This window comes from Struthio camelus, chromosome 22, assembly GCF_040807025.1.
Source record: "Struthio camelus isolate bStrCam1 chromosome 22, bStrCam1.hap1, whole genome shotgun sequence".
In the NCBI taxonomy this organism is placed as follows: Eukaryota; Metazoa; Chordata; class Aves; order Struthioniformes; family Struthionidae; genus Struthio; species Struthio camelus.
In genome coordinates this window covers 8529556-8543076 of record NC_090963.1, presented here as the reverse complement: position 1 = coordinate 8543076, position 13521 = coordinate 8529556, and the positions used below count along the sequence as shown (strand labels likewise).

General features: G+C 49.2%; 1 protein-coding gene across 1 annotated transcript in view; it reads left to right on the top strand.

Annotated features, from left to right (window-relative positions):
- The window catches only part of DCPS (decapping enzyme, scavenger), a 30359-nt gene extending 16838 nt beyond the window's left edge, over nucleotides 1-13521 (top strand). The window contains exons 4-6 of the mRNA XM_068917056.1: nucleotides 4531-4644; nucleotides 9712-9822; nucleotides 13187-13521. Of these exons, the coding sequence (XP_068773157.1) occupies nucleotides 4531-4644; nucleotides 9712-9822; nucleotides 13187-13453 (492 nt within the window). The 3' untranslated portion in view covers nucleotides 13454-13521. The remainder of the gene's footprint in view (nucleotides 1-4530; nucleotides 4645-9711; nucleotides 9823-13186) is intronic.

The window sequence follows — 13521 nt, the reverse complement described above, 5'->3', positions numbered from 1 at the left end:
ATGTTGGGGTGTGACTCTTCTTTTTCAGAGTGGCTCCCTGGGCGTTGGTACAGTTTGCTGGGTTTTTAGGAGTCTCCTAGGTGCTGTGGAAATGGGAAGACCTAGATTACCTGTGGATTCCTGCATCACAGCTTACTGTTAGTGCTTTGTATACAGCTGCTCTGCCCTTTGATCCTGCAAGGAGACTATTCCACTCGGTACTAAGTGGTCACTGCAGCAGAAGGAGGTTTTGAGCCCACTGCTGGGTCTCCTTTCTGCCTACCTCTCCCTCTGCCTCGTCTTTCTTCTTTAGAGAGCGAAGGAACACGCGTCTCTAGTCTGTAGGGACTTAATTCATGCCAGCTTGTGCAGAAGGGGGAATAAAAATGAATTCCAGCAATGCTAGGCTTACTGAGTAATTGGTTTTTGCTTTTTCAGTGCATTAAAAGCAGCTGATTTGCCTGAGTATCTAATCTGTGCAGGCACTGCTGTGAAATGGAAACCAGCACACAACCTGAATGGCTCTTAAAACTAGTCAGTGGCTTCTGCACGCTCTCTGTGATGCTACCTCTGCAACTTGCTGATGAGGGAAGCATGTGCCTTCTGCAACTGACTGCAGGTGAGGGTCTCCTGAGGCCATCCATTAAAAATAACCTTTTTTCTCAGGAGAGGCGGGGGGGGGGAAAGAAGGTCTTGTAATTCCCACAGCATTCCCTCCCCACAGACCTCTCTCCTGCTGCCTTGAACAGCAGCAGAATGGTTAACAGGCTTTGAGGTTGTGATGTCTGTTTTCTAATCACTTGCAGATGAACACGAGTCTTGCTTCTTGCATCTAGTACCGGAAGGCACCTTGCACGCTGAAGCATACACTCAATTACTCCTCATTTGCCTGCTTTCGTTTGCTCCATCTTTCAGCTTTCCTGCCAGCAGTCAGACCAATAACATACAGGAGGCATTTATTAGCTGGAGGAAGACAGGAGTGTGTTTGTGCCAGAAAATGATAGCAACCTGTGCAAATGTATTCTCAATGTCTTTGCTCTGAAGGCTGTTAAGTTTCCTGATTTAGCAGCTGCTTCAGAAGTTGTTAGAGCAAGGCCTCTCTGCCTGTTTCCCCAAATGCTTGTGGGCTGACTTCTGCACTACACAGATATGTGGAAGTGTGTTCCCAGTGGCCGTCAGGAGGGTCTGTCTCAGCTGAGCTGAGAGGTCTTGGCCGGCCCTGTCTGGTGATCAGTCCCTGAGCTTTGTGGCTTGATAATGGAGTTTCTTGTCTTTGTCCAACTGGTTTCCACAAGAGGAGGAAGCAGAAATATGAAGGGTAGCAGAAGCATGGGAGGATTACAGAGGAGACTGTTTTCTGCTGGGAGGAGATTTGAGTTCAAAGTATGGATGATTTCAGCACAATAGCTTCATTGTGGTGTCGGGCTCTGGATGTGTGTTGTCCTCCCCAGGCTGGTACGGGCATCAGCAAGAGCTCCCAGCGGATCACCTGCTGATCATATGAGGCAGCACTCGTTTAGAATTTAGCTCATCTGCTCAGTGGACTTACTAGGGTACCGAGAGCTTGGCACTGCTGAGAAGAGGAGGCATAAGGAAGTAAAAGGCAAACTTTTACTTCCTGCTGAGCTTCCTGCTCTGCTTTTCTTCTAGGGTCACAGAGCTCAGCGATCTTGTTCCTTGCCTTCCAAAATCTCTTTGAGAATCTGATCTTCTGTAGGGTGTTGTTGCTAGGAAGAAAAAAAACTTAAAGGGGGGGGGGAAGGGATCAAGGGAGGAGAGGTTTATTTGTCCCTAAGGATATATCCAGGTCAGTTCACAATGACATTAAGTTTTGATTAGATTAATTTAACTCCTGACAGAGTTCCCTCAAAGGATTTTCTTTTATCTTGACTTTGCACACAGCATCCACTGACCCAGTTCACTTGGTGTCTGCACTACTGGTAGAGTGGTAGTGGTTTGGTTCTTCTGTACGTGCTTAGAGATGTCTCATACCTAAGCTTGGTTGGAAGATAAGTGTGACGGTGATTAGTATTATATTTGACTTAGATGTTTGTCCATGTCCTTAAGACAACAGTGGGTTTGCCTGCAAGCTAATTGTCTCGGTTAAGACTTTCCTTTCCCAGAGATTGACTGGGAGGAAAACTAGTGTTTCGAAATGATTTAAGTAAGCCTTCAAACCCCAGCCAGTTCTACCAGCTTGTCTTATCTTCTAAAGATCTGGTTGATCTTGGAAGCCTTCAATATGACCTCAAGGTAATGTTAGAAGCCTTACGCAAGACCCCAGGGCGCAAGACCCTGTGGTTAGAACAGGTTGCAGCTCTTTCTGTAAAACAGGACGTTTGCATTTGGCAAGGTGCTGTTTGGAGTAGGTGGGTGGCTTGTTACTAGGAGCTGGTGTTCGTAGACAACAGTGTGCGCTCCTCTTTGTTTGCGGGGCAGTCTCACAGGGAGAGAGGAGCTAGGCCTGTTTGGCAGACCGAGAACTCAGTAGGATCACGGATGTCTTTTGACACAGTCCAATACAATAGGTAACCTTAATCTAGAACTGTAAAATGCCTTTCAGAAGTATAAGGAAGGATGCTTAAGCTCAGGTTTGCAGCAAGGAAGAGCGATCCTCCAGTCTTACCCCGTGCTTTACTTTGACGATTGTGCTCCAGCAAGAGGTACTCTGGGATCTGAGGTCCCTCTTCCTGCTGTTCTCCTGCTACCGCAGCTGGAGTCACTGGTGGCTCCCTTGGCTGAGGAACGCAGGGGAATAATCAGAGCAAGAATTACAGACAATCTGGAGGTTGAAGCTTTAAATATAGAGGAAGAAGAAGGGTGAGCTGTTTTCTAATCAGTCCGGAAACCAAGTGAAATACGTTGCTCTGGAAAGCAAAGGCCTTTTGTATTCACCCAAAGAATGCTAGCTGCCAACAGCAGGAGCTGTATCCAACCGCAGGCTCCCAAGCAATCTGCTGCTTCCTTTCTTGAGTGAAAAATCATCTGAGGTTTCCTTTCCAGAAGGATTTGTAAAGGTTTCGGTGCAGTGTGGGAGGTAAAAGGTGTAAACAGCCACAGAGCTCTGTGCAGTGCTATGAGAGATGTCTGCTGAGCCTCAGAAGAGTTGACTTCTTACTGCGGCCTGAAGTGGCTGGCTTGCTCTGAAAGTGGCATTACTTGCCGTGTCGACAGGAGGCAGGGCGCAGCGAGCTGCAGGGCACTGTCTCCTGCTGTCGGTTTGTCAGCTGGGGAAGAGCTGGTTGTGGCTGATGTGTCTGAACGCTTATAGCTGTGCATTGCCAGCATACTGGAGCATGGAGGAGGAGGAAAGTCGCTGCCCTTTAGGGTTTTAGTGCTTGTAGCAGGCTGAGGCTGCCTCCTGAAGCGTGGAGGCATCAACGTGTGGCCCTGCATCCCGTGACTGCTCTGGGGGAGAGAGAGAGAGAGAGAGAGAGAGATCAAAGCTCCTAGGTCTGCACCAGCCTCTGCTCTTGACTTGCTGGGGTTAAATCAGCAAGGTTTGAACTCTTGACTGCTTATTTCCTTGTGGATACTGAGTCACGCTGTGGCCTTCTGCAACGAGGCCTCAGGGCACTAGGGAGTTCCCTTTGTGTTTATCACTGTTTTTCAGAGAAAACTCTCATTGCATGGGCTTACTCAATACTATGATGAGCAGTGGACCTGGCTTTCTTTTCAGAGCTTTAATACATTATCTGTAATAAAACCAATCAAAAGTGTTAATGACAACCAGGACCATCGGAGGATAATTTGGCAAAGCCTGCAGGAGGAGCTCGTAGAGATGACACTGCAGGCAGTTGTGTTGGTGGGAAAGGTTGCAGCATGAAGTGTTGACCGGAGATCTTAGCCCGTGGAGGTTTTTCGGCCCTGCAAATGCCATACCAGTTGAGTTAGCCTGTGTGGCTGGAATCAGACTTCCTTAAAACCAGTTAAAGCCTTTTTTGGTCATAAAAGAATATGGGCTGTCCAAATAACACACAATAAGTTCTGTGTATGAGTGTTCCTGTCTAATAAGAATTTCTAGAGTGGTAAGGCCTGAAATGAGAGACTGTGGTGTGTGCTTAAAAAAACCTCTGATCTAGTACCTTGTGCAGAGTCAATAGATGGCCTCTAAAGCAGCCAAATCTGGAGTATGGTTAGACCCTGTCAGGGAGAATTATGTCCAAATCCTATTAAGTGCAAATATAACTTCTATACTGGACTAAACCACCTCTCTTCGATACTTCATCTCCAGCTGTGGCCAATTCTTAATGCTTGAGAGGAAAACCAAAATGCCTACATAATTTGGCAAGCCAATGGTGCACTGCCATGCAGTGGGGTCAGGAGGGTATCTGTTACCTAAGGTGCTCACAGTTCTCTGGAGTGTGGTGGTGGAGTGCTTTATGGATAATTAACTACACGTTATTGACCATGAAATTATTGTTCTTTTTAAAATAAGAGGTTTTTTTTAATATTCTACTTGTAGTGAATAGGCATTAATCCATGAGCTTGGGCTAAATGTGCCTGATTATATTTCTCTGCTGACTTATAAATCACTTTTTTTTTTTTCAGTGGGTCTATAATATCCTGGAGAAGAAAGCTGAGGCTGATCGAATAATCCATGAAAACCCAGATCCCTGCAATGGCTTTGTTCTGGTTCCAGACTTTAAGTGGAATCAAAACCAGGTTTGTTGCTACTCTTACCATCTTTGAAGGGATACTGCCTGTTTAAAGGTAACGCAGAAGAAATGTCCGCTTTCCTATTAATAGCACACAGATGCAAATTTTAGTAGGGGAATGTATCCTTCCTGTTCACGTTGTCATTAAGTAACGAATTGCCAGTGATTCAGATCTTTTTATCGCATGCAAATTGTGGACACTGCAAAACAGACAGTTTCTTTCCTGCGTTAGCCCAAACGCTGTCATGATGTCTTTGAACCCAAATCCAGCTTCATGTTGGTCTTGATGAACTTGTTTTGGGCTTTGTATGTCTAAAGTTTAGACATAAATTAGGCAGATGTGTTGTCCCTCAGTTACTCCAATTAACTCTCCTCTGCACAGTATTAAACAGATGGCTGTTAGCTTATGAGCAGCTGCTTAGCTCCTCACTGGAGTGGCCACTTGTTGAAATTCAGAGGTTTTAGCCCAGGCTGTAATGCTAAATTGAGTGGCTCGTTATTTCCTTCGACTCTGACTCAGTTTCATGCAGTACTTCTGTGATTTGAAGACATCAAGGCCTGCAGGGTGCCCGTGGAGATGAAATACCCAAAGCTGTCAGTGGAGCCAAAAACATCCCCTTCATGTTTCTCATCCTCAGAAGGCTTCTGTGGGTGGCAGTGAGGGAAAGCTACTGTTTGATTAAAATGTACAAACAGGAACTAAAAATAAGCCCCACTTGTGAGCCATTAGTACAACACAGTTTTGTGTTTCTCTTGCCGAGTGTGGGCCAAAGGCAGATTAGGAGTCAGAGGAACCCATTTCTTGTCTGTTGCCGAGTTGCTCACAGCGCAGCCTTGGGTGAAAGGCTAGGTGAGGACATGTGATTAAGTTCTGCAGAGGGTAGTCTAGCTAACTGTGAATCCCCCCCACCAGCTTCTCCAAAAATCCCCTGCCCCAATGTATGTGGAGAAAACTACCTCAAATTGCTGCTGCCTTACCAGAAGGTGAGACCTTGTGCCCAGAGAGTTTTTGCAAAGCAGGCAATCTACTGTAAACTTGCAGTCGTGCTTACTGTTACGCCTTGTTTGGTGCTTTTAATTTCAGGGCCTCTGCCTGCCTTCCATATAGGTGGCAATAGTAATATTTAGCGCTCCTAAAAGATGCAGTGTATTCCTTACAACTGGCCTTCTGTTCCCTTGCTCTGAGCAAAGTCTCCGGAACTGAATATTGCGTCTCTGATCTGTATTGGAGACAGATGGGCTAGAAATTGCACTTAAGGTTTTTCTAGGGACTTCTTGTATCCCTGTCTTGGAGCTAGTACAGTTCAGGAGCGGTTAGATGGTGGTGCTTGTCTGTGGGGGATGTTTGCTCGTGCTGCTGCTGTTGCTTTGCAGGCTGAACGAGGGTCGTCTTGGTTTTGTCCTCATGGGCTGCCATCTGTAAAGGCTGCCCTCTCTCGATGTGCCCTCGCTCTCTTTGGAACAAGAGAGCAATCGTCTCTGGGGCAGAGCATGCCTTTAAGCCTCCGCTCTTTCAGGCCCTGCAGGAGGCAGGACAAGGTCCTAAGGAGCTCAGAGCTGTTACGCTCGGATACTTTCTTCTCAGTGACGGGCACTTCTGGGAGGTGTCAGTTGCTGGACACTTTCTGAGCTTTAAAAAGCAGGCCTAGACTACTGAATTGTCTCTTAGTGATTCATTGCACCAGGCAAGTGGTTTGGACTTTATTTTCTGCATCTGCAGCCTTGAGGATTTATAGCCCTCCGAGCAGCCCTTTGCGCTGCCTGTCTCTTTCCCAGGCAGACAAGCGAACGTCCCAGCAAGGGGTGTTGACTTCTGTCTTTGGGCCAAGGAATTTCTCCTTGGCTGCGAGCAGCTCTGAGTGAGAGCTGAACCCAGTAGCCTCAGGACTTCCTGTGAGCACCGGTTCCTTCCATCTTCCAGCCGGATCCCACCGCATCAGCGAGGCTTGATGTCACTAGTGTTCACAGGCTGACTTGAAATCCCACGTTTGAAGACGGCTTAGAAACGTGAGAGGCCTGGTAGATCGTTGAGCTTGCTGCTAGCGGTATACAAATGACTTCAGTTTGAGAAAACGCTGCTGGAAAAGGGAAGTCCCTTCTCTTACTCCACCGCTCCCCCTTCTTAAGGGTTATCTGTGCTCTTGTTGGAGGCTCTTGCGTGCAGTCTGGTCTTTGATGTCGAGCAGGGTACGTGCACAGCTCCTGTTCGGTGAGCTTGTCCTAAGAAAGACTAGAATTGTTTTGCCTGCCTTGCAGAAGGTTGGATGCGTGCTCAGGAAAGAAGGAACGTCTTTCGAGTTAGATGTCGGTGTAAATAAATTATATTCTGAAAGACACAGTGTGTTTGAGTCCAATGTGTCTCCAGTCCTAATGTATCAGATTAACTTGGGATCTGTCAGAACAGATCTCGTCCCAGCAGCCGCTCTTCAAAGCGCTCGGATGTTCTGATTTCGATTCATCTGATCAGCACGCTCCGCAGGCGGCGTCTCGGAGCCGCGGGCCACTAAATTAAATTACGGCGCTGGATAGGGCTCCCAGCAGGATTCTTCAAACCTCCCTGGAGCGAAGGCTTAGAAGTCTGTTCAATAGCATCGCGTTACACTGACTTAGCACTTTGCCTGCAAATGCTGCGTATTCACCTGTAATTATTTCAGTCTGATGGATGGGAGGAAGATTTCTTGTTTGTGTTTTGAAGTCTTTCCGCTTGCTGGTGATCTTGATGTTCTGGGAGCTGGAAAGGCTGCTGCTACTCAACCTATCAGCCCTTGATATTGGTTTGAGGTTTTTTCGTTTTTTCTTTTTTTCTTTTTTTCTTTTTTTTCCTGCCTCACTTGAGTGAGGTGTTGGTATTTACTCACGTGATGTCGGGGAGTTGTTTGCCCGTGAGAACCCCTTTGGCCCCCATCCGCAGGGCCAGCCTTGCTCAGCCGCGTCCGGCCAGTGAGTTGAGCTAGGGCCTTCCCAAGCGACCATCCTGCCGTCGTGCTCCTGCCCGCTGACGTGAGGCTAAGGGGAAGGTTCGGCTCAGCCGCGGGGGAGAGCCCAAGCGTTCGAATGGATGCAGGGAGCGCTGTCAGTGATCCCTCTCCACCGCTGAGCTTTGGGCTAGCGGGAGGCTGGCCAGGATCAGCAGGCTACGCTTAACGTTAGTAAGTTGATACCAAAAAAAGTCTATGGTGGCGGTTTGACAACTTGGACTGTGCGGAGGAATAATGTTCTTGTTAAACATGCGGCTGGAAGGCCGGTTTTAGATCGCTCTAGCTTTTCTTTTTTCAAGCCCACAGGAGCCCTGAGGCGTTGCCTGAAATGATGTCTCGCATTACATCATTGAGGGCCTTTTTAGCAACAGGCTTATTTATTTCAAACAGCAACATACAGATGTTGTTCTAAGGAGAGTAACTGTTTGCTTTTCTCCTGCAAGCCAGCTCTGATTTGAACAAGACAAAGTAATACGCCATCTTTTTCTGGAGCTCCGTGCAGGCTGCTTTGAGAAGAAGCAAATCGGCTATGAGAATCGCTCTGCTTGTTGGATATAAATGAAAGCATCATGTTTTGAGAGTCTCAAAACAGGGTCTGGAGAGCATCTTTGGAAACAAAGATGTGTTTTAGAATAGCCAGATGGATTTCTCACAGCCTTGAAAAGGCACGCTAGGTCTTAGTTATCCAAACCCTTTGTTTTACAGTGAGTGTACTGTTAGAGAGCCCCTGAGTGGACTGATGGAGACGGGGATTCAAACGCAACAGAATTGTTTGCGCGCTAAGAGGACTCAGTTTCAGAAATGTAGGCAGTTGAAGAAATGGCCTTAAGCAATTGCTTGCTAGGATATGGCATAAAGAGTATAGAAAGCTTCGGGTGCGACTGAATTGCAACTGCAGCTATTGCTGCAGAACATCTTTATTAATAGCAGTATGCCTGTCTGTGTGCCTGTGTCATGTCTTCGTGGGTGCTTCTTGCTCTCTGAACATTAAATTCCCAATAAAAGAGACTTCATCTCTGGGTTTATTACCTTCTGTATAGTAGTGCCACAAAACGATTTGATTTAGTGCTTGATTTTTTTTTTTTTTTGTTTAAAACACGTAGTGATCCATGACCATATGTTTCATCAAACATTTAATTTGGAAGGTGCTTCTGGAGATACCAGAGGTCTGGCTGAAGAGCTGCTGAATGGCTGTATCTCACTGCATGGGTGTTGTCAGGTGACAGATTAGGTCTTAAACAGTTATTTATAGAACCGGAGTGACTGGAAAGTGGTCCAGTACTTGTAATGCCAGAGCAGAAATATAGGAACCTTTTCATTTGGAAGTCTACGGTTACAGTTTTGGCCTCTGGAGTTCCTTGTAAATCCTCGTCTGGAGGTGAACCACTTGCTTTTGCAGAAGGGCCGTGCTCAGGGTTGTCTGTGCATCAGGATTCCCGGCAGCTCTTCTCAGCCTGCTGCCAGCGCCTTCTGTATTCTGCTGATCCAGGCCTCAGTTTCCCCGGTGTAACATGGCGGGTGCTGGTGCTTTTTCTGCCTCATGAGGGAGTTGCTAGTCTTGATCTGTACTCTGAAAGTGCTTTTGAAGGAGATATTATATAATGTGTGTGATATATTTTTGTGAAAGGTAGTTTAGCCTTGAAGTCTGAAGTATATTGGAAATAAAGGACAGGAAACTTCCTATGATCACGTTAATTTTGGAGCTCTAAAATAAGTCTAGTGACTATGGAGGCTGTGCTTACAGTATAAAAGGGTTGACTGATCTACCTTTAGAGCTGAGAAAATATTTGTGGTCACGTTGTTTATTGGCTGGGGTGAAGTTGTCATCTTGTGTTTCGTAGTGGTCTGAGTCAGTTAAACGGCTGTCAAGAAAGATTCCCCAAAATACACTGGCCGTGTGGGTGAATGCACGTTGTGCTGCAGCTCAACCCAATCTAGGCGTCCGTTAACAGGACGGCAGGTAGTGAGCATGTGTGCACCTGCGTGTTATAACGCAGTCTCGAAAGCTCTAGCTAATGCGTCGGGCCCTAAGTCCTTGTGCCCTCTGCCTGCTCTTTCTCTTATCAGCTCTGTCAGCGTCTTCTGTCTCTTTGCAGCTAGACGACCTCTATTTGATAGCCCTTGTTCACCGCCGGGAGATAAAATCACTTCGGGACCTCACCGCTGAGCACCTGCCTCTGCTGAAGAACATCTTGCAAGAGGGCAAGGTGAGTGCAAGGCCGCTCAGGCTCTCGTGTGAGCTGCTGTCCCGGCCTGGAAGAGCATGGTCTCGCCAGCCCAAGGTGACTGTTTGCACCGCTGTAATTCTCTGCCAGTGGGGGTGGCCGCCAGACTGACCCTTGCGAAGAACCACTCACGATACGCTCTGGGCAGCGTGGAGCCCAACAGCTGACAGGCCGCATCTCTCCCCCAAGGTCCTTCACGATATTTTGTTGTAATTCAAGCCCTGTCCGTTTTACTGGGGGCAGTCCCTTGATGGTGACGGATTTCTTGCTGTCATGCACCAGTGGCAGGATGACAGTGACTTTCCACATAGCTAGTTATGTGTTGTGTCACTGTATGTGACAGCTGTGAGACTAAACGGAGGAAATGATGTGGGGCTGAGGGGTTGGTGTGGGAAGGTGCACCCTCCTGTGAGCCTGGCAGCACAGCTGCTTTGCTGCTGCGGTGTGGTGTTGCATGACTGCAACGTCCGCATGTGTTGCACTGCGGTGCCCAGCGCGAGGCTGACGTGCCTGCCTGGGAAGCGCTGAGAGGGGGAGAACAGAGCCCTGTAGCGAAAAGAGGGCACTTTAAATCCTGCCTTATGCTCTGACTTTTATGCCCTTGAGGCCGGATATATTACAGCAGCGTCTTGAACTGCTCCAGGCACGAAGCACGGCTCGGTGCCTAGGAAAGCAGCGAGTCTCCACAGGGCCATGGGAAGCATTTTCTGGTTTCCGTTCCTCCTCGATTTATCCTCCCTCCTGGGACGTGGAGGGGGAGGTGTGAATGCCTCCCTTGCCTCTTTCTATTCCTGAGACGAGAGCGGAGCCCGTTCGGCGGGCGATGTGCTCTGGGTTAGCCTTACAAGGGTCTATCTGGGCAGTGAACCCCTCCCAGTGGTGTCTGCGTGGACTCGCTGCACTGCCGCCTTTGGCATCTCTTCCTGGAGACCACGGGGACTTTTCCTTTCCCCTTGCAGCCTTCAGGGTGTCCGTTCCCACCTCACTGCAAAGTGCTGACTGCTAATGGCATGGCTGAAGTTCCTCTCTATGGCTTGGAGCATGTCCTGGCGCCTTCTGCCATAACAGCTCTTCCCTTAAGTTCCCATTAAGCTCTCCCTACTCTTTTGCTTTTATATGAAGTAGGAGATGACTCCAGAGAGCAAATTCCCCCTGAGAAAAGCCTACGTTTGGCAGAGTCGGGTGCAGGACTCTCCATGGCGCACAGATGGCTGGCTGTGGAGGGCAGCAGCTCAGATCCCAGTGCAGGTTGGAGAAGGTCCTTGGCAGATTGCTCCCTGGGGCCATAGGAGACCAATAGCTTTGCATGGCTGCTTTTGGCCTCCCATGCTATGTCTCCTGGCTCGCATGTCACTGCGGCTTGTTCCAGGAGAAGGAAGCATCTTTCTGGAACAGGCTGGGAGAGGTGTTGGATGTAACTGAGATCGCCCATCCCTTTGGAGGAGAATCTTGCACTTCTTTAAGAAGAAAACACCCTCTTCCTTTTGGCAGCCAGGCTGGGAGCAGTGTCTGAACGCGCTCTGCCTTGGAATTGAGATTTCTTGCCATGGCCAGCAAGCTCCTCACCTCTCTTCCCAAAGCGAGACAGGAATGGTCCTTGGCCCAGGCTGCTTCAAGTACCTCTGCCTCTCCTTTTCAGCCTGGCAGCTATAAAACTGTCACAGCTTAGAGCGCTGGCATGCAGCTACTGTGCCAACAGCTGTGTTTCAGCCCTGCTGCTGAGCATCCGAAATTCATGGCTTTAGAGAGGACAGCGTGGCAGTGGCGCAGAGAGCAGGCGGCGGGCAGGCAGGCGCGCTCTGCTGCAGGTCGCGAGCTGCATCCCGGTTCCCTCGTTGAGCGCTTTCCCCGAGTGGGGCATGCAGGCAACGCGATGCTCGGGGAGCACGAGGCGTTTCGGGAGTGCTCAAAATCGCTCTGCGAGCAGCAAGCTCCGAGAGTTGAGCCCTGTCCCCTCCATGTTAATAACTTGCTTTCTAACCTTCTAATCTCTTTCTTTGGCCAACAAATTTTTCCAGCCCTGTGTGCTTGGTAATGGGGAGTGTAGATCAAAGCGTGATGGAGTTTCTCTTTCCCTTCATTGCATTAGAAATTTGGAAAGTAATTGCACCAGGGAAAGCAGAGATTAATTAAGAGATTAGTCAGGGGATTGCAGTGTGCTGAGCGGCAAAGCAAGCCAGCGTGGTGGAGTTCGCTGTTGCTGTTTATAGCTTTAATTACACTGGCTGGTAACGGGATCCTGTAACTTGCCGAGCAAGCTGAAGAGATAAGAGTGGAATGGAAAACAATAAGAGCGGATAGCACGTCCTGTCACGGAGAAGTGGGCCAGCCAGCGGGCTGCGTAGCGCAGGAGGAGGCACTGCCCGGCGCCTGGTCTCTGCCTCGCTGGTGCGGACCCCCCTGGGGCGCGCTTGAACCCGCGCTGCCGAGACCCCCGTCTGGCCCCCTTCCTAGTCCTGAGGGGCTGATCCGTACAGCAGCCTGAAACTAGGGGGTGCGAAGGAGGATGGAGGTGGGCAGGAAAGAGCTCTACCCTTCGGAGTTTCCCTCTCCCTCGCTGTGAAGGAGGAAGAAGCAGAAATGGCTTTTTTTTCTGCCCCCTTCCCTGGGCTCCCGCACCGCCTGCCTCCTGGCTGTCGGACAGCAGTGGATGTGAATGGAGCTCCCCTCTCCATGGGTTTTGTTTAACGGCTTTCCTTTATGTTTTCCCTGTCTGAAAAGGGACTGTCCTTTCTCCACCCATTTAAATTCTTCTGCAGACACGTTCCCGATGGCCAGGGAGCTTGGCTGGTAACTCAACGGGCCTTGGCCGACGGAGGCTTTGGGTGTCTCCCGCCCTTCCCGTCCATCTTGCCTGTGCAGGTGGCCTCCGGTTTAGATCCCTCAGACGCGGAGCTGCAGTGGGTCTACAGCCGGACAGCTTGTCAGCCGGAGCGTCTGGCCTGCAGGATCGGCCTCCTTCGGCAGGAGTTTGGGAAGGAATGTGTCAATGCCGGAGAACGAGTTCCCGAGTTCAGTGGAAGCTCTTGACCCCCGTGTCACCTTAATCCTGTTGTCCTGCCTACATTCCAGTGAAATAATCGGTTTCTGCTACCTGCGTGCTATCCTCCTCCCCTTGCAGGCGTGTCTGGCTACGGTACTTTTGTCTGTGATGCTTTTATGCACCTCTGTTTGCTTTCTGTCCTAGAGGTGCCACATTTCTCTCTGCCTTTTATGCAGTCTGGGCACTCTTCTTTTGATCCCTTTAGGATCTTACTTCTCGTGCACTGCCATCCAAGCTGCCTGTCCCCAGTCATCCCGTGCCTTTGCTGCGTGTTGCTGTTCCTGACCTGTTTTTTCTCCTCAGGAAGCCATAGCAAAGCGCTTTGGTGTGGCCGGCTCCCAGCTGCGAATCTACCTGCATTACCAGCCGTCCTACTACCACTTGCATGTGCATTTCACTGCCCTGGGCTATGACGCCCCGGGCAGCTCCGTGGAGAGAGCCCATCTCCTGGCGGACGTGATTGACAACCTGGCGCTCGACTCCGAGTACTACCAGAAACGGGCCTTGACCTTCGCCCTTCGGGCAGACGAACTTCTGTTTAAGAAATTCCAGGAAGCAGGGAGAGTTTGAGCTGGCAGAGCTGAATGCAGAGTTACTTTTGTACCTTTTTATTTTAATAAATATGGATTTTTTTAAAA